The sequence below is a fragment of the Coregonus clupeaformis genome, chromosome 7 (assembly GCF_020615455.1).
Source record: "Coregonus clupeaformis isolate EN_2021a chromosome 7, ASM2061545v1, whole genome shotgun sequence".
Lineage (NCBI taxonomy): Eukaryota > Metazoa > Chordata > Actinopteri > Salmoniformes > Salmonidae > Coregonus > Coregonus clupeaformis.
In genome coordinates this window covers 33,487,044-33,505,846 of record NC_059198.1, presented here as the reverse complement: position 1 = coordinate 33,505,846, position 18,803 = coordinate 33,487,044, and the positions used below count along the sequence as shown (strand labels likewise).

At 44.8% G+C, this 18,803-nt stretch overlaps 1 protein-coding gene across 5 annotated transcripts in view; it reads left to right on the top strand.

The window, feature by feature from the left end:
* Positions 1-18,803, top strand: part of LOC121569776 (potassium voltage-gated channel subfamily C member 1-like) — an 85,117-nt gene that overhangs the window by 29,461 nt on the left and 36,853 nt on the right. For all 5 annotated transcript variants that reach the window (XM_045221320.1, XM_045221319.1, XM_045221317.1 and 2 more), the window contains exon 2: positions 14,036-14,996. In XM_045221320.1, coding sequence (XP_045077255.1) covers positions 14,036-14,996 — 961 coding nt within the window. The remainder of the gene's footprint in view (positions 1-14,035; positions 14,997-18,803) is intronic.

The window sequence follows — 18,803 nt, the reverse complement described above, 5'->3', positions numbered from 1 at the left end:
GACAGAGGAGGCGTACTGGAGACCAGGAGCGTTGAGCCGGCACACCCCGTCCTGGCTGGATGCCCATCTTCGCACGGCACGTGCGTGGTGATAGCACAGGACGTACAGGACTGTGCCGGCACACTGGCGACACAGTACGTAGCTCCGCATAACACGGAGCCTGCCCAGTCACACGCTTCCTCGCGTGAGTATGGGGAGTTGGCTCTGCTCTAACACTAGGCTCCGCCAACCACCCTTTTAGCCCCCCCAAATTGTTTTCTTGGGGCTGTCTCTCGGTCTTCTTCCTCGACCGGCGTCCTCTGTGTTGCCGTTGCTCCTCTCCTGCCTGGGCATCTACCTTCGCCCATGGCCCTTTCCCCGCAAATATCTCCTCCCATGACCACCAATTGCCCACCTGTGACATGGCTACTCTCTCCGCCTGGGCACGCTGCTTGGTCCGTGTTTGGTGGGATCTTCTGTCTCGTTCGTTCATAGACGGGTCAGACCAAGGCGCAGCGTGATATGCATACATGTTTATTTGAACCGAATAAACAACGACAAAACAACAAACTAAACGAAACGTGAAGTCCAAGGTACACAAACAACATACCTCACACGGAACAAGATCCCACAACTCATTAGAGCCCATAGGCTGCCTAAGTATGGTCCCTAATCAGAGACAACGAGCGACAGCTGCCTCTGATTGGGAACCACACCGGCCAACATAGAAATACACATACTAGAATATAAACATAGATATACACCACATAGAAAATCACACCCTGACTCAACAAATAAGAGTCCCCTGAGTCAGGGCGTGACAAGGCTACTGTAGCGTAATGGCAGTTTTCCCTCCAATTGAGCTGTTATTCGCGAGCTCAGTGGAAGGTTTTGGAAGTCTGTTCAAAACCAGAGGTAAACTTCTCCCTGTCAGAAGCCTCTCTGTCAGGTAAAGGCCGAATGCAGCCGTTTTTATATCAAATCATTTCTGGGTAACAATTTAAGTATCTTACTGTAATAGATTGCCATAATTTAAGAAAAAAACTATTTCTCAAGCAAGAATTGTGCTAGGACTGTCTGGGAGTGGTCTGAGTAGGGAGGGGAAAACTGAAAACAAGCTGTTATTGGCAGAGAGGTTTGGAACTCTCTTTGTTATTGGTCTATTAACCAACTTACCACATGGTGATGTCACCATGGAAAGCCGAAACTCCCGCCCATGCAAACCTGCTGATTAGAAGGTCTTGTGTAGATTGTATTTTCAATCAGTAACTATCAGGAAATAACACTGATCAAATTTATTCAGACCTTTACAGTGTTAGTTTCATCAGCTGTTATCATGCAATATGATACGAAACACAGGAAAACTGAATTTTGTCTACACTGGGCCTTTAAAGGCCATCATCCTCTGTAGCTCAGCTGGTAGAGCACGGCGCTTGTAACGCCAAGGTAGTGGGTTCGATCCCCGGGACCACCCATACACAAAAATGTATGCACGCATGACTGTAAGTCGCTTTGGATAAAAGCGTCTGCTAAATGGCATATTATTATTATTATTATCATACTCAATGCTTTCTAACAATTACAATTCAGAAATTCAAATCTGCCCAGACTGCTGCTATTAGTTCTTCATTTGATCCCACCCTTGAGACGCCCATACTGGGAAGAGGCAATCACAGCACTCTTGTCTGTTTTGAATTGTATGACTTTAAATGTCTGTAAAAATGACCAAGGGCATTTTGATGGTATATAATAGTAGTAGTAGCATATAGTGGTAGTATACACTGAGTGTACAAAACATTAGGAACTGCTCTTTCTATGACATAGACTGACCAGGTGAAAGTTATGATACCTTATTGATGTCACTTGTTAAATCCACTTCAAATCAGTGTAGATGAAGGGGAGGAGACTGGTTAAAGAATGATTTTTAAGCCTTGAGATAGAGACATGGATTGTGTATGTGTGCCATTCAGAGGGTGAATGGGCAAGACAAAAGTTTTAAGTGCCCTTGAACGGGTATGTTTAGTAGGTGCCAGGCGCACCAGTTTGAGTGTGTCAAGAACTGCAACGCTGCTGGGTTTTTCACGCTCAACCGTTTCTCGTGTGTATCAAGAATGGTCCACCACTCAAAGGACATCCGGCCAACTTGACACAACTGTGGGAAGCATTGGAGTCAACATGGGCCAGCATCCCTGTGGAACGCTTTCAACACCTTGTAGAGTCCATGCTCCGAATAATTCAGGCTGTCGTGAGGGCAAAAGGGGGTGCAACTCAATATTAGGAAGGTGTTCCTAATGTTTGTACACTCGGTGTATAGTGCTAATAGTATATAGTAGTATTGACCAGGTTTGGGTTACAGTATATTACATCATACTTATAGCCTAAAATGATTCAGCAGAATATGAACTGTAGTGGGTCTAATGCACAGAATGTCAGTGTCCCCTCCCCAGTTCAAAAGGAGCTGATGTCATGACCGTGTCCTTACAGTGGGGTGAGGCTGACTGGAGCGTCATGGAGGTGACCTGACTACAAATAGCTTCTCTTAACATTTGTATCAGTTATTCCCCATGAGGTGTCAATAAATGCTGTGCCCTGCCTGGGCCTGGCTGTCCTCTGTCCTCTAGTCTATGCTCTATGTTTTATGCTTTGGCCTCAATTGCACACCGGCTGTTGGGTTGGGTCAAGGTGTGTGTGTTTTGTGTGTGTGCATTATGATTGGTTCAATTTTTGTCTGTTTTGTCTCTACACTCTTAGGGAAAAAAAGTGCTATCTAGAACTTAAAAGGGTTCTTTGGCTATCCCTATAGGAAAACCTTTTGAAGAACCCTTGTTGGTTCCAGGTAGAACCCTTTTGGTTCCAATTAGAACCGTTTTGGATTCCATTTAGAACCCTTTCCACAGAGGGTTCTACATGGAACCCAAAATGATTCTACCTGGAACCAAAAAGGGTTCTCCTATGGGGACAGGTGAAGAACCCTTTCGGAACCCTTTATTCTAAGAGTGTACTGCGTCTCTTCACATTATGACTTTCCGCGCTTGTGTGCATGTGTGTGTTTGTTTTACCCTGCCTCCACTTCTTGCTCATGAACTGTAGTTGCGTGTTATGTTGTCTATTCAGACAGGAGGAGGTGGTGCAGTGCATTAGTGTTTAGCAGGCTGGGTTGTTTTAGGTAGCAACTCTAGTCACTCTCTCTCTCTCTCTCTCTCTCTCTCTCTCTCTCTCTCTCTCTGACTCAGTGCTACCACTCTGGAGAGCCCCTCCACAGCTCTGGAGCTGTCTAAGGTCTGGGATATGAATAGAGCGCAGTGCTAATGCACGACACACTGAAAAAAGGGATGGCGAGAGAGAGAGAGAGAGAGAGAGAGAGAGAGAGAGAGAGAGAGAGAGAGAGAGAGAGAGAGAGAGAGAGAGAGAGAGAGAGAGAGAGAGATGCCTCCTATGCACCCCACACTACAGTACCACCGTAGGAAAATGAGAGGACTAGTCCCGCCACACACAGATAGAGGGCAGTGTTTGTAAGTCTCTTGCTGTTTCTGTTCAATTATAAGAATAACTTCTGCACACGTGTTTAGATGTGCACACACACACACACACACACACACACATCAGGCCCTCATTCCTCCTCCCTCTCCACACCTCTTCTCCCTGTATTCAGGCTCTGGGCTAGCCCATGTGTTGTATTGTACTGCAATATTTATATAACTGCAATATTAAGCCCATGTTCTTTCTTTGTTTACATAGAGAGCAAAGTTTTCTGCTCCTCTGTACCACGGTGTACTGGAGTGTTAGTGACCAGTCAGCGGCTAGTCAAAACTCTTCATTTGGGACACTTCAGCCAACTACAATGACATGTAGTTTTGGAGGGGTTGGGATAAAGCAGAAGTCAAATTTCGGTTGGAACTTGTGTACAACTGACAAATAAAGTAATCATAAAGTACCAGTATAAATAGATAGCTAGATGGTCTCTAGAGCTGTTCACATTCAGTAAGTGATGAGTTTAGTTTAATGGAACACCCTTCTATATGACAGTGCACCCTAGATTACCAGCATTCACATGGTTAGGGTGCACTTAAACCCTGCGTCTCTCTTGCTACCTCTCTTGACTTTCTCTCTCTAGTCTAACCTGATCCCTCTCTCTCGCTCTCTCGCTCTCCCTCTCTCTCTCTCTCTCGCTCTCTCTCTCTCTCTCTCTCTCTCTCTCTCTCTCTCTCTCTCTCTCTCTCTCTCTCTCTCTCTCTCTCTCTCTCTCTCTCTATGTCTCGCTCTCGGTTTCCCTCCCCCGTCAGTGATGTTAGGTCAGTGCTGTGCTCTGCTGTGCTGTATGATCTGACTGTGATGACTTGTGAGCGGGGCTCGTCTCCATACAGCCTAATTGATGCTAATAGTCTGTTGTGATCTGCTGTCCCAAGCTCTCTTTCTCTCTCCCTTTACACCTCACTACCTCTTCTTCTTCTCCTCTCCTACCCTTCTCTCATCACAACCTCCTTTCCTGCCGCCTTTCTTTTCCTTTATCCTGTATCTCTCTCTCGTCTATCTTTCTCTCTCTCCCTCTTTCACTCTCTGCCTATTTTTCTGTCTCCCCCTCTCGTTCACGCGCTCTCTCTCAGTCCTTCTCTCTTTCTTTTTCCCACTCTCTCTTTCACTATCTCTCTTTCTCTCTCACCCCCCTTTTTTCAGTACACTGAAGTTATTAACTGAGAGACCATTCATGAGAATGTTGTTAATATCCACTTGTATGTCTTCTTTTGTGCACAAGCAGACCTGTGTGTGTGTGTGTGTGTGTGTGTGTGTGTGTGTGTGTGTGTGTTTGTGTGTATGAACTTCTTGATCCTGAGACCACTTAGTTGCTTCCAAGTAGCCATAAAGGCTTGTATTTTTGTTAAAAGGCATTTTTGAGGGGTGAACACAAGTTTGCCTAATGGCCAGTGTGCATGTCAGCGAACTGTTTCCAAGCGCATGTATTATTCAAACTAAACAATGGAAGGGTTAGAGAGGATAGAGGGAGAAATGAGAGGAGAAATACAGAAAGAAAGAGGAGGAAAACAAGGTGGAAGCACTAAGAGATCAAAAGGAGAGGCAGAGTTACCATGACGAGGGACGAGAGAACAATGAAAAGAGACAGAGGAAGAGATGGCCGTCCTACTTTAAACAAACAACTTTGGAGCTCATGACCTTTTCTTATAAATGATTTGTGAAGCATCTATGGAGGCTTATAAAGGTTTTATGAAGTTGTTCAATTAAAGTGCGCCAGAGATGGCAAAACAGAAAGGAAAATCAGTGTGAGGAAGATAAGAGCAGAGGAAGAGAAGGAGAGGAGAGGAAGAGAAGGATATGAGAGGAAGAGAAGAGGAGGAGAGGAAGAGAAGAAGAGGAGAGGAAGAGAAGGATATGAGAGGAAGAGAAGAGGAGGAGAGGAAGAGAAGGATATGAGAGGAAGAGAAGAGGAGGAGAGGAAGAGAAGGATATGAGAGGAAGAGAAGAGAAGGATATGAGAGGAAGAGAAGAGGAGGAGAGGAAGAGAAGAAGAGGAGAGGAAGAGAAGGATATGAGAGGAAGAGAAGAGGAGAGGAAGAGAAGAAGAGGAGAGGAAGAGAAGGATATGAGAGGAAGAGAAGAGGAGGAGAGGAAGAGAAGGATATGAGAGGAAGAGAAGAGAAGGATATGAGAGGAAGAGAAGAGGAGGAGAGGAAGAGAAGAAGAGGAGAGGAAGAGAAGGATATGAGAGGAAGAGAAGGATATGAGAGGAAGAGAAGAGGAGGAGAGGAAGAGAAGGATATGAGAGGAAGAGAAGAGGAGAGGAAGCTATAGGAGAGCTGTGAGATTGAGGAGGCATTAATGAAAATTAGGTCACTTTGACTTGAGTGAGCGGTGAGTGAGGGAGAGGGCTAGATTGGAGGGGAGAGGAGAGGAGAGAAAACAGAGCGAGAGATTAACTTTGAGAGAGTAGAGAGAGAGCGAGACGGAGAGAGGGAGGGAGGGCAAAACAGAGAGAGCTATGGGGATGATGATGATGATGATGAAGCCTGTGCTTGTTCCAGATTTAGATTATAAATAGTTTAGGTAAGAAAGTTGGTCAAATTAGACATTGGGGGTAGGCTTGGGTGGTATACCGTATATAACAAATACCGGGGTATTTGGAAACAGCCACAGATGTTTTTTTCAATACTGTCAATACCGTTGAAACTATTTCTTTGAAGTTTTTTTAAATACATTTGAATATTTGTAGCTACTTTTTAAGTAAATGCCTGCGGTCAACATGTGCAATACGTTAGGAGATAAAGCACATTGCGTTCTTCATTTCACCTGTCACATTATTTTCCATTATGAAGCTTACCGGTAGTCCCCAGTCACATGGTGTTGTTTACAAGCACACAACGACGAGAGACCGGAGCCTTGTGAGTCAATCACTGTTGTGCAGTAAACGCCAGGTGATCTAGTTACAGTATGGAATTCACAACTAAATGTTTGGCAGCTAGATACAGTATCGTATAACTATTAAGTTAATTGTCTAAAATGTGCTAAATGCTCTGCAGTTGTGCATTTGGTTTGCTAATTTAGTAGCCAGTTATCTAGATAAGTGGTGAGCTCCTTGCAAAATCAAGCTTCTCTTGATAATCCCCTCCTGAAACAAGAGCCTTGCTGTCTAATATTTGTTTTGTGTGTGCGGCAAACTGTGAGTAGCATTTTTGAGTTAATTTTATAAATTTATGGGCTGGGATGTCTGTCCTGCAAATAGTTTTGTCAGAGACTGTATAAAATGTTTGCAATGCGATGGTGCAAGGTTGGTGTGAAGCACAGGAGGTTGGGAAGAATGGTGGAATGGTATCAAAGACATCAAACACATGGTCTCCAGGTGCTTGATGCCATTCCATTTGCTCCGTTCCGGCCATTATTATGAGCCATTCTCCCCTCAGCAGCCTCATGTGGTATGAGGGTATGGCAATCTGGATACCGCCCAAACCTGATAAGGGGTCTTAGAAAGGATCACATTGTCTTTCCAAATACTCCTAGCTGTCTCACCTCTCCTGCAATGATAATATATTTCCGATAAGGTCTTTCTGAGCAGTTAATAGTGATTTTAACATTATTAAAATCAATAACTGTTTAGAAACCCCCGTGTCCCGGGAGACCCATGGGGCGGCGCGCAATTGGCCCAGCGTTGTCCAGGGTAGGGGAGGGAATGGCCAGCAGGGATGTAGCTCAGTTGATAGAGCACGGCGTTTGCAACGCCAGGGTTGTGGGTTCGATTCCCACAGTGGGTATGAAAAAATAAAAATAATGTATGCACTAACTGTAAGTCGCTCTGGATAAGAGCGTCTGCTAAATGACTAAAATGTAAATGTAATGTCCATTGACAAACCTAAGACCTTTCAAATGTAATTTCTAATTCTTAAGTATTCCTGCTGGTCACTTTTCCAGGCAGACAGATCTACTGATATCACACGTTCATTTATAAAACTTAAGCACTGTAAATAATCACTTATTTATGAAAACAATCATTTATTCATCAGTGCCGCCTTCATCCTATGTTTTAATTTAATTCCTACTCTCTCTTAGACATCAGTCCAGTCATTTCCCTCTACTTCTCTCTTGCTCTATCTTTTGCTCTCTGTCCCCCTCTCTTTCTTTTTCTCTCTCTCTCTCTTTCTCTCTCTCACAGTACCCCCCCCCCCTCTCTCTCTCTCTCTCTCTCTCCCCCTCTCGATCTCTCTCATAGTCTCTTCCTCCCCCCTTCTTTCCCCTTCTCTCTCTCTATCCCTCCTCCTCCTCACCCCACCTCTCTTTTTCTCCCCCTCATCTCTCTCCCTCTACCTCTCTCCTCTCTCTGTTCTCTTCCCCCCTCCTCCTCTACTCTACTGCAATGTCGAGGGTTTTCATATTGGTGCAGTGTTTAAAGATGTCCTCAGACCATTGCAGTGTTGATGCTCAGATCATCATTCATAATGCTATGTGTGTAGTACTATAGCACTGTTTCGGAAGTCATATTATGATATGTCTTTGTGTCATAGTGGGCTGTTTGTATGGCGATGTGCTCTGTATTCTGATTTGGAAACAGAAGAGGTCTGTGTGTGTGTCTGGGTCTGTCTGTGTGTATGTGTATGTGTGTGTGTGTGTGTGTGTGTGTGTCTGGGTCTGTCTGTGTGTGTCTGGGTCTGTCTGTGTGTGTGTGTGTGTGTGTGTGTGTGTGTGTGTGTGTGTGTGTGTGTGTGTGTGTTAGAGCTCAGAACAATATAGCCTTCAAGACAACCCCATTGCCTCAGTGTGACTGAAAACCAACTACTGAGTGTTCTCCTCACAGCACTACCCTCGTCACTGTCACTGTCACGTTTACATCTGGTCAGGTAGACCAGGGCTGTGTCTGAAATGGAACCCTATTCTCTATGTAGTGCACACATTTTAAGCAGGGCCCATGCATCCCCATTCTCCACCCTTCTCCCTAAAGTGTGCACTTGCACACTTCCCTGCATGCATTTAAAAGCATTGGATTGGTGTAAGCATTGGCTGGAGGAGAGTTTCCACCATTGTTAAACACATACACTTCAGGAGAAGGGTGGAGGTAGAGATTTGGCCATCCCTTTGATTTGACCTCTACCAGAGGGGCTGTCTGCCAGTCCATCTCCATCAGTAGGTGTGTTGTTAGTCTGACCGGGTCCCAAATGGCACCCTATTCCCTATATAGTGCACTACCTTTGACCAGGACCCTGCACCCTATTCCCCTACATGGTGCACTACTTTTGACCAGAGCCTTATGGGTCCTGGTCAACAGTAGTGCACTATCTAGAGAATAGAGTGCCATTTGGGACACAGCCATACTGTATCATCTCAGGAACTCCCTAGGGAGCTTTAATATGCGTTAAGACGTGATGTGATGAATTAACCTACAGGGTTCTCTCCTGTGTCCCCAAAAGTGTCCCCAAAAGTGGAGCTTGAGTGCTTCAGGATGGCGAGGCAGGTGACATCACAGGCGATGGGCGGCGGTGTCTCTAGTCGGCACAGAAACGGGTCTCCTCATCATCAGCGTTTCCAGGCCACAGTGAGATGAGATGAGGCTTGTTAAATGAGTTCATGTTAATAGGCTGGGGGAATTAAGCAGTTCTCCCAGGAGCATCCAGACCACTCATTTGGGCTGTGTTTTTTAAAATTAATCTGTCATGAGAAGATTGACCCGACTGCTGCTATTTGAGACGCATCCTCAAAGACATCTATAATATAATGTACTGTAATAAAGGTATATATACACTGGAGCCAATGTCGGTTGAGTGTGTGTAGGTTTTTGTATTTTTGGAAATTAGAGGGATGCGTGTGCATGCGTGCCTGTATGTTTAAAATTTGCATAATATGAAATGCAAGCTCCCTATCTGGATATACATGTTTCTCTCTATACTGAGATCTGAGCAGGCATTTTGCAAGACGACTGCTACTCTGCAGCCAGGGCTCTGGAAGGACCCCGATACATTCAGGCAGCTTACTGCATAGACCAGAGAGAGAGGGAAAGGGAGAAAGAGAGAGAGAGACGGAGGAGGAGGAGGAGTGTGGAGGTATGGGAGAGCTAAAGATCGAGAGAGAGAGAGAGAGAGAGAGATTTCTGTGAGAAAGAAAGGGGAGGAGGAAGAGGATAGCGAGGGAACAGAGAGGAGGGGAGGGGAACGCTGCAGAGGGGGAAAACAGCAGCAGCACCACACACACACGTATATAAGTGACTGTAATGACGTGTTACATAAAGGGAATTCATTGGGTGGCAGGGACAGAGAAAGAGAGGCAGAGAGAAAGAGGGGCAGAGACAGAGGGTCAGTGAAAGAGAGGCAGAGAGAGGCAGAAAGAGAGGCAGAGATGCAGAGAGAGGCAGAGAGGCAGAGGGAGAGGTAGAGAAAGAGAGGCTGGGCGATATGGCCTAAAAATCATACCTCGATTTCTTTCAAACTTCACAATATGTATCTTGATTTTTTAAAAATGTTTTCTCTAAATAAGCTTTGTTGTACAATTAAAGGTAAAATACACTGCATTTGGAACAGTCAGCAACAATTTAATGAATTCAGGGCTTGTGAAATTATACCTTGGCGACCTAGGCCACAATAATAAGACGCACTAATAATGTAATTATTTTATCAAAATAGTTTAACTGTCTATGAAAATGCCCTTTTTGTTACACATTTTACCAGAACCATTCATAATGCACATTCACTAATAATGATCAACTTCTTGTAGCAGGCATTATAGAAAATTAACACAGGTCTCATAAACAATCTCTGAAGTACAAGCCCATGTGCTAGTGAGTAGCCAGCTAATCTTTATATTTAAAGTCTAGCCAACTTGGATCTATTTGCTAACTAACAAGGTAGAACAGTTGAATTGTTATGAACACACCCTTCTGTCCATCTCCTACTGTTTGAACAGCATGCTAGCCTGTCCACTTTGTTCTTATGTTTTGGTGTTTGCGTCTTTTACTTTTGGTTTTGTACACCAGCTTCAAACAGCTTAAAATACCCCAAAAATTGTTAATGATGGTACAATGATTCTCTACACTATACTTGCTTGTTTTGTCACATAAACTGAAATTAGGCGAACTATTAGAGTTTTAGCAACCAGGAAATGGCGGAGCGATTTCTGCATAGTGCATCTTTTAAGTTTTCCTCTATTACTTTAAAATAATGTCTCAATGTGTTTCGGTGTCCATATGAGCAATTCTGTTGGACCAAACCACAAATGCAAATGGCGAGTTGAAACCGCATGTTGTCAGAGAGGAAGAAGTGATTTTCCCTATTTGTTGTTCTCAGTGGCAGGGGGAGGAGTTTGGTGTTTGTGTGTAAATTGGAAGGTGCACAGTCACAGCAGAAGGAGCGAGACCAAAAAGAGAACACGGTTAGGTTTGGTTGAGGCTGGCCTGAAGTTGGGTTATGTTGAGTTGAAGCTGGATTGAGGTTGGGTTAGGTTGTGTTGAGGTTGGGTTATGTTGGGTTGGGTTGGGTTGAGTTGAAGCTGGGTTGGGTCGGGTTAGGTTGGGTTTAGGTCGGTTGTGTGAGAGAGAGTGAGGTTCCGTGTGCCTGAGATGAACAGATACTATTGATCCAGAGGGGCCGATAGGAGAAAAGGCCTGGTGCTTTAAACAGGCACGCCGGCTCAATCGATAGACATTTATCTATGTGAGAGCGAACATGACATCTCTGTTTTCATAATGGTGGCCGCGTATTGCCCACAGCGTCGTAACTCACTAACCCCCATCTCTCTCTCTCTCTCTTTCTCTCCCTCTCCCTCTCTTTCTCTCCCTCGCTCTCTATTCATCTCCCTCTTCCTCTTTCCACCTCTCTCTGTCTCTACTGTACAGTCACTCTCCATCTTGAACCCCCCTCTCTCACTGTTTTCTACCTCCGCCTCTCTTTTCCCCCAGCTCTTTCTCTCTCTCCTTCTCTCTTTCTGTCTCAGTGCAGTGTCAATGAGATTGCAGCATTCAGTATGCTCATACTGTATTAGCTGCATCCCTCCCTCCCCCCCTCTCTCTCTCTCTCTCTGGTGTGTATTTTTGGTCTGTTGTTCGTGGTCTCTGGCGCCACCTATCTTCCGTATATTATCAGAAGCACAGGTCTGAATGCACACTACGGTACCACTGCAATGACCCAAAACGCAGCACAGCACAGCCACCCTTCACTGTATATAGCTACCTATCAGAGAACATTAATTTAGCTTTCAGCGAATGTTTATTTACATTCACTGTCAGCTGATAGGCCAAAGCTATGGGTCTATTCTCATTGAAGAGAATTAAGGAGAATTCAGAGAGATTCTAGAGGTATCTATTCTCGAGAGACATTACTGTAATGTGAACTTGCGTATTTCTCACGTCTCGAATGCTACCTCCGGAGGTCACGCACGACACTCGTCCGACATTTGCCCCCCTCTAAGCAGGGGAGTGTAAACAGAATTGACTCCTTGAGCCCAACATTCATACAGGAAAAATACTAATAGCAGAGCAATGTTTTTGAAACAGCTGAAATGTACAGACATTTTCATTATATTTGAAACTAGTTTTATGGAGTTTTCACCTGAAATTGCATTAACAACCTGTTACATTCTGAAATTGTCGCCGTAGCTTTAAAAAAGGGAAGCTCAACTTTGTTGACTTACATGATACTAATAAAAATGTACTTTTATATTCCTATGAAAGGGGTGAACGTTCATGTTTGATATGCTAACATTACTAGCTAGCTAGCCCAATAATGTCTGAAAGGAGCCAAGGACCTTACGTGTTCTGTTTAAAGGGGAATTAGCTCTGGAAGCCAAAACAGCCTAACACTCCATCTCAATTGCGGTACGGTTCTAGAAACATAAATCCCTCTACTTTCATATCACATCAAAATAATTTCACAAATGCAAAGGTTTTAACACAGTTGCAGCAGACAGTATTTTCCAGTGACAACACGTTTGTGGTGTCCATCTTCCGTTTACACACAGGTATTCAGAGATGCAGATAAATAATTAGCACAGGTAGTCCACTATTTCTTCCGTCTGTTTTCCGTAAACATGCGCTGTAACATGGAAATATGGCTGTGTGTGAACCTTAACCCTATTAAGGTGTGTAGTAATTGAAGTTATTATTATTTTATGTTTTCCGCTGATATGAAAGATATGTTACTTATGTTTCCAAAACCGTACTGCAAGCGATGCGTGTTAATTTTTAGAGGAAGCGTCGGACCTCATAACAAAACTCCCCTGGTCAGAAGATACTATCGTCAATAGGCGATAAATCAGTTACCGTCTATGAATGGGGTACTAGCTAGTTAGCTGTGTTATTGTCTTGCAAGCTACATTTAATGCGTGTACTAACGAGAAAATAAACCATTTAATTGTCTGCACATGCGTGTGAATTTTTGCATTATTCAAGAGTAATATGGTTTGGTTGCATTATTCAAGAGCGTAGCTAATACGTTTTTGCCACAAAGTCATAAAATCTTAATTTAAACCTAACCCACACTGCTAACCCTAATGCCTAACCCTAACCTTAAATAACCCTAACCTTAACCACACTGCTAACCCTAATGGCTAAACCAATATAGCAGCTCAGTGAAAACAATTAGGCTAATCTATATTTCCATAGTTAGGCCTATTTCCTATTTTTGAAGATCAATGGGTATTAAATTAATTGGAATGACAGAACATCTGACAGACTCTGTTGTTCAATTTTTATGTAAAGATATAGCCTAATCGTATTATTATCTGTAGTAGAAAGCAATGGGTTAGAAGAAGCCTACATAACCAACCCATGAAGTAAAAATGCAACATCTCTTGATGGCCAGCAATGTAAACTCTAACATTGATTTATCTTGCAAAAGATGTTCAATTGTTAATATAAATGTTTGTCTTCTTCTAATGCCTCTTAAGCAGGTTGACGTTTATGAGTCTTGTCCTTGAGGCAGAACGGAGTGATTTCAGCTAATTTGGTGTGTCATCATATTGGTCTCTGACTTGTGGTCAGACTCGCTCAGGCGGAACAAACTTACATTTGCACCTTTATTCAATGCTGATTTGAATGTCATTGAAAAAACAGAAAGGTGTCAAATAATTTTTTAGAACTTATTTTCTGAATGTAAAAGTAATCCTAGAAGTAATCATCTAGTTTTTCAAAAGTATCTGTAATCTGATTACGATATCTTTGCTGGTAACATAACGAATTACAGTCACAGTTTTTTTATAATCCATGTAATCCGTTACTCCCCAATCCTGACTGCATGGTTGTTATGTGGTTTGTTCAGTTGGACTATGAAGTTCATCAGAGTTTCTGTGTAATTGTTGGCTTTAGACCTAAAACTGTCTAAAACAGATCAATTCATGCAAAGTGGAAACCATTGGTGTTTTTTAGCAGTTTAGGTTAACCTCTGTTGCTGCATGTTTTCTGTGATACAGTATGTGAATTACATTCATCTGTAAATCGATGTGATCCTTTGGGCTAGGCTTCTGTGAGAATTCAATGAGCCCAAGAAACATAATCCTGTAACAGGCAACTAAGTAAACAAACTTGAACCTAACCATTTTTCTCTGTCCTTCTCTCTACCTCTCTCCTCTCCTCCAGTACTGTGCGTTCCTCTCACTCCTGTTCATCCTCATCTCCATCACCACCTTCTGCCTGGAGACGCACGAGGCCTTCAACACCATCTACAACAAGACGGAGAACGTGACAGTGGGCAATGTGACGCGCGAGGAGATAGTCTACGAGGTGGTGACCGACGGCTGGCTCACCTATGTGGAGGGAACGTGCGTCATCTGGTTCACCATTGAGGTCATGATGCGCGTGATCTTCTGCCCCTGCAAGAAGGAGTTCTTCAGTAGCACCCTCAACATCATTGACTTTATTGCTATCATGCCCTTCTACCTGGAGGTGGCACTGAGTGGTCTGGATTCCAAAGCCGCCAAAGACGTGTTGGGCTTCCTGCGAGTGGTGCGCTTCGTCCGGATCCTGCGTATCTTCAAGTTGACGCGTCACTTCGTGGGCCTGCGGGTGCTGGGCCACACGCTCCGCGCCAGTACCAACGAGTTCCTCCTCCTCATCATCTTCCTCGCCCTCGGAGTGCTCATCTTCGCCACCATGATCTACTACGCCGAGCGCATCGGCGCCGACCCTGACGATCCTACGGCCGCCAAACACACAAACTTCAAGAACATCCCCATTGGCTTCTGGTGGGCCGTGGTCACCATGACCACTCTGGGCTATGGGGACATGTACCCCGAGACGTGGTCGGGGATGCTGGTGGGGGCGCTGTGCGCCCTGGCGGGGGTACTGACCATCGCCATGCCTGTTCCCGTCATCGTCAACAACTTTGGCATGTACTACTCACTGGCCATGGCCAAGCAGAAGCTGCCCAAGAGGAAGGGCAAGCACATCCCTCGGCCCACCATGCCGGGCTCGCCCAACTACTGCAAGCCAGACGCCCTGGCCATGGCCACCGCCGGGCCGGGTATGGTGGGCTCAGGAAGCCTGGGGGGAGGGGACTGCCCTCTGGCCCAGGAGGAGATCATCGAGATCAACAGGACAGGTGAGTAAAGCAGGGGAGGGAGGAGAGGGATGGAGGGAGGGAGAGAAGGGGAGGAGAGGCGTGCGTGCGTGCGCCTGTGTGTGTGTGTGTGTGTGTTTGTGTGTGTGTGTGTGTGCTGATGCAGTATATTTGAAATCTATCTAGAGTGACTGACTGCTGGTGACCTGCAGCATCCCTCACACTAATATTACAATATTATGATCAAATTACCCCGATCACTCTCTCGACATGATGTGGTGTCTCTGCTTGTCTCTGAGTCCCATATAACTAACCCAAAGTACCAAAACATATACCCCATGTCTGAATCCCTGTACTGTACTTTAACTGATAAAGAAAACCCATAACATACTGGGACAGTCTTAAATAGCACTCTGTCAGATTATGGTTCCCAACCATCAGAATCCTCCCTTTCTACCATGACCGCATGTGTGGGTATGTGGTGTGTGTGTGTGTGTGTGTGTGTGTGTGTGTGTGTTTCCATCGCTCTCCAGTCTGTAGAATTAACCCGATTTAGAGAGTGTGGGGAGAAATGAAGTGGATCTGTAACCATGTTAAATAGGGAAGCTGAGGCCGCGCACACACACACACACACACACACACACACACACACACAAGCTGATGAAGTCATATAGACTCCGTAACTCTGTATAGAGCAGGGTGATCCCATAATCTAACCCCCTCCACCCTCATCCTTCTCTCTCTGCTGGGGAGCTCTCAACACGTCGGCTTTAACGTTTATAAATATTTGGTTAGGAAGATTGGCCTGTCAAAACGCTGTTTGACAGTGGACAGAAATGTAATTAAACTTGAAGAGTAGAGTGGGGGTGGTGGGGGGTGATGGGTGGAGGGGTGGGGGGGTTGATGGTGGGGGGGGTGGATTGGGAGAAGGATTAGTTATGACAAGAGAGTTGAGAAGCATGTAAAATGGCATTAGAGAGGGCCCTTCAATTTACACACGTAGGCTACTCAGATCCTGATACATACACGCTCGCACACGTGCACTCACGCGCACACACAGGTGCATGTGCACACACACACACTAGGGATGGGCACGAGTACTCAAGTACTGGATTCGGTGTTTTGTATTCAATTTAATAATTGAGTATTCAAAATGTTCAAATGTAACTATTTAGCAGCTTACATTTAAAAGCGCTGACAAAATGTCTGTAAGATGTGAGTATGTCAAGGGCAGTGAATGTTAAAGTTGTGTATCAGAACAACCAGTAGTTGGAACAACCGATGGCATACCGCAAGCTTTTTTTGCCTTCAACCATGTTTAACGCAAAAATGCAACAGACACACACACACACACACACACACACACACACACACACACACACACACACACACACACACACACACACACACACAGTCTTGTACAGCTAACCTTGTGGGGACACACAATTCAGTCCCATTCAAAATCCTATTTTCCCTAAACCTAACCCTAACCCGTACTCTTACCCTAACCCTAACCCTAACACTAACCGTAACCCAAAAACCTAACCTTAACCCTAAACCTAACCCTAACCCGTACTCTTACCCTAACCCTAACCCTAACCCTAACACTAACCTTAACCCAAAAACCTAACCTTAACCCTAAACCTAACCCTAACCCGTACTCTTACCCTAACCCTAACACTAACCTTAACCCAAAAACCTAACCTTAACCCTAAACCTAACCCTAGCTCGTAACCCTAACCCTAAAACTAACCCTAGCTCCTAACCCTAACCCTACACACACACACACACACACACACACACACACACACACACACACACACACACACACACACACACATTTGTACATCATATAGGCCTATTTCCCTCTTGCACTAGCAACCCCCTACACTAGTAATAAATAGGCTTTTTTTTGTGTGTGTTTGTGTTTGTAGGGACATGTCAGTGCCGAAAGAGCTCCTTCTGTCAGCACTGCTTACAGCCCAGGAGAGGAGACAAGTGTAGCTCAGTTGGTAGTCCCGTGTAGATCAGTTGGTAGAGCAGGGTTGTAGGTTCGATTCCCACGGGGGACCAGTACCAAAAAAGTATTAAAATGTATGCACTCACCACTGTAAGTTGCTCTGGATAAGAGCATCTGCTAAATGACTAAAATGAGAAGAGGGTGTGGAGGAAGGGAGGATTGGAGGGGAGGATGTAGAGGTAAAGAGGGGATAAGAGAGGATTGGAGGGGTGGGTGTGGAGGAGAAGAGGGGATAAGAGAGGATTGGAGGGGTGGGTGTGGAGGTAAAGAGGGGATAAGAGAGGATTGGAGGGGTGGGTGTGGAGGAGAAGAGGGGATAAGAGAGGATTGGAGGGGTGGGTGTGGAGGAGAAGAGGGGATAAGAGAGGATTGGAGGGGTGGGTGTGGAGGAGAAGAGGGGATAAGAGAGGATTGGAGGGGTGGGTGTGGAGGAGAAGAGGGGATAAGAGAGGATTGGAGGGGTGGGTGTGGAGGAGAAGAGGGGATAAGAGAGGATTGGAGGGGTGGGTGTGGAGGAGAAGAGGGGATAAGAGAGGATTGGAGGGGTGGGTGTGGAGGAGAAGAGGGGATAAGAGAGGATTGGAGGGGTGGGTGTGGAGGAGAAGAGGGGATAAGAGAGGATTGGAGGGGTGGGTGTGGAGGAGAAGAGGGGATAAGAGAGGATTGGAGGGGTGGGTGTGGAGGAGAAGAGGGGATAAGAGAGGATTGGAGGGGTGGGTGTGGAGGAGAAGAGGGGATAAGAGAGGATTGGAGGGGTGGGTGTGGAGGAGAAGAGGGCGCTACAAAACGTAACAAATACAAAAAGAATGGCAAGGCTTTGACCCTCATCTCTTTCCTGTTAATCTATCTACCTTTCAATCTCAGTTTCTTTCTTTCTTTCTTTCTTTCTTTCTTTCTTTCTTTCTTTCTTTCTTTCTTTCTTTCTTTCTTTCTTTCTTTCTTTCTTTCTTTCTTTCTTTCTTTCTTTCTTTCTTTCTTTCTTTTACTCTATCTAGGCTCAGTCTGTTTGAAAGTTGTAGGGCCGGTTTCCGGGAAACAGATTAAGCCTAGTCCTAGACTAAAAAACTATTTCAATCAAGAATTTCCATTGAACATGCTTTTTAGTCTAGGACTAAGCTTAATCTGTGTCTGGGAAACTGGCCCCTGAAGTCTAAGGCCGTGTCCGAATACCCATACTTAGTCCTAAATAGTATCAAATAAAATAAACTTTTATTTGTCCCATGTGCCGAATACAACAGGTGTAGACCTTACCATGAAATGTCCTTAACAAACAATGCAGTTCAAGAAATAGAGTTAAGAAAATATAGACTAAATAAACTAAAGTAAAAAATTAAATAAAAAGTAACACAAAATAATAATAACGAGGCTATATACAGGGGGTACCGGTAGGGAGTCAATGTGCAGGGGTACAGGTTAGTCGAGGTAATTTGTACATGTAGGTAGGGGTAAAGTGACTATGCATAGATAATAAACAGCGAGTAGCAGCAGTGTCAATGTAAATAGTCCGGGTGGTCATTTGATTAATTGTTCAGCAGTCTTATGGCTTGGGGGTAGAAGCTGTTAAGGAGCCTTTTGGACTTAGACTTGCCGTGCGGTAGCAGAGAGAACAGTCTATGACTTGGGTGACTGGAGTCTTTGAAAAATGTTTTGGCCTTCCTCTGACACGCCTAGTATATAGGAAGCTTGGCCCCAGTGATGTACTGGGCCGTACACACTACCCTCTGTAGTGCCTTACAGTCGGATGCCAAGCAGTTGCCATACCAGGAGGTGATGCAACAGGTCAGGATGCTCTCGATGGTGCAGCTGTATAACTTGTTGAGGATCTGGAG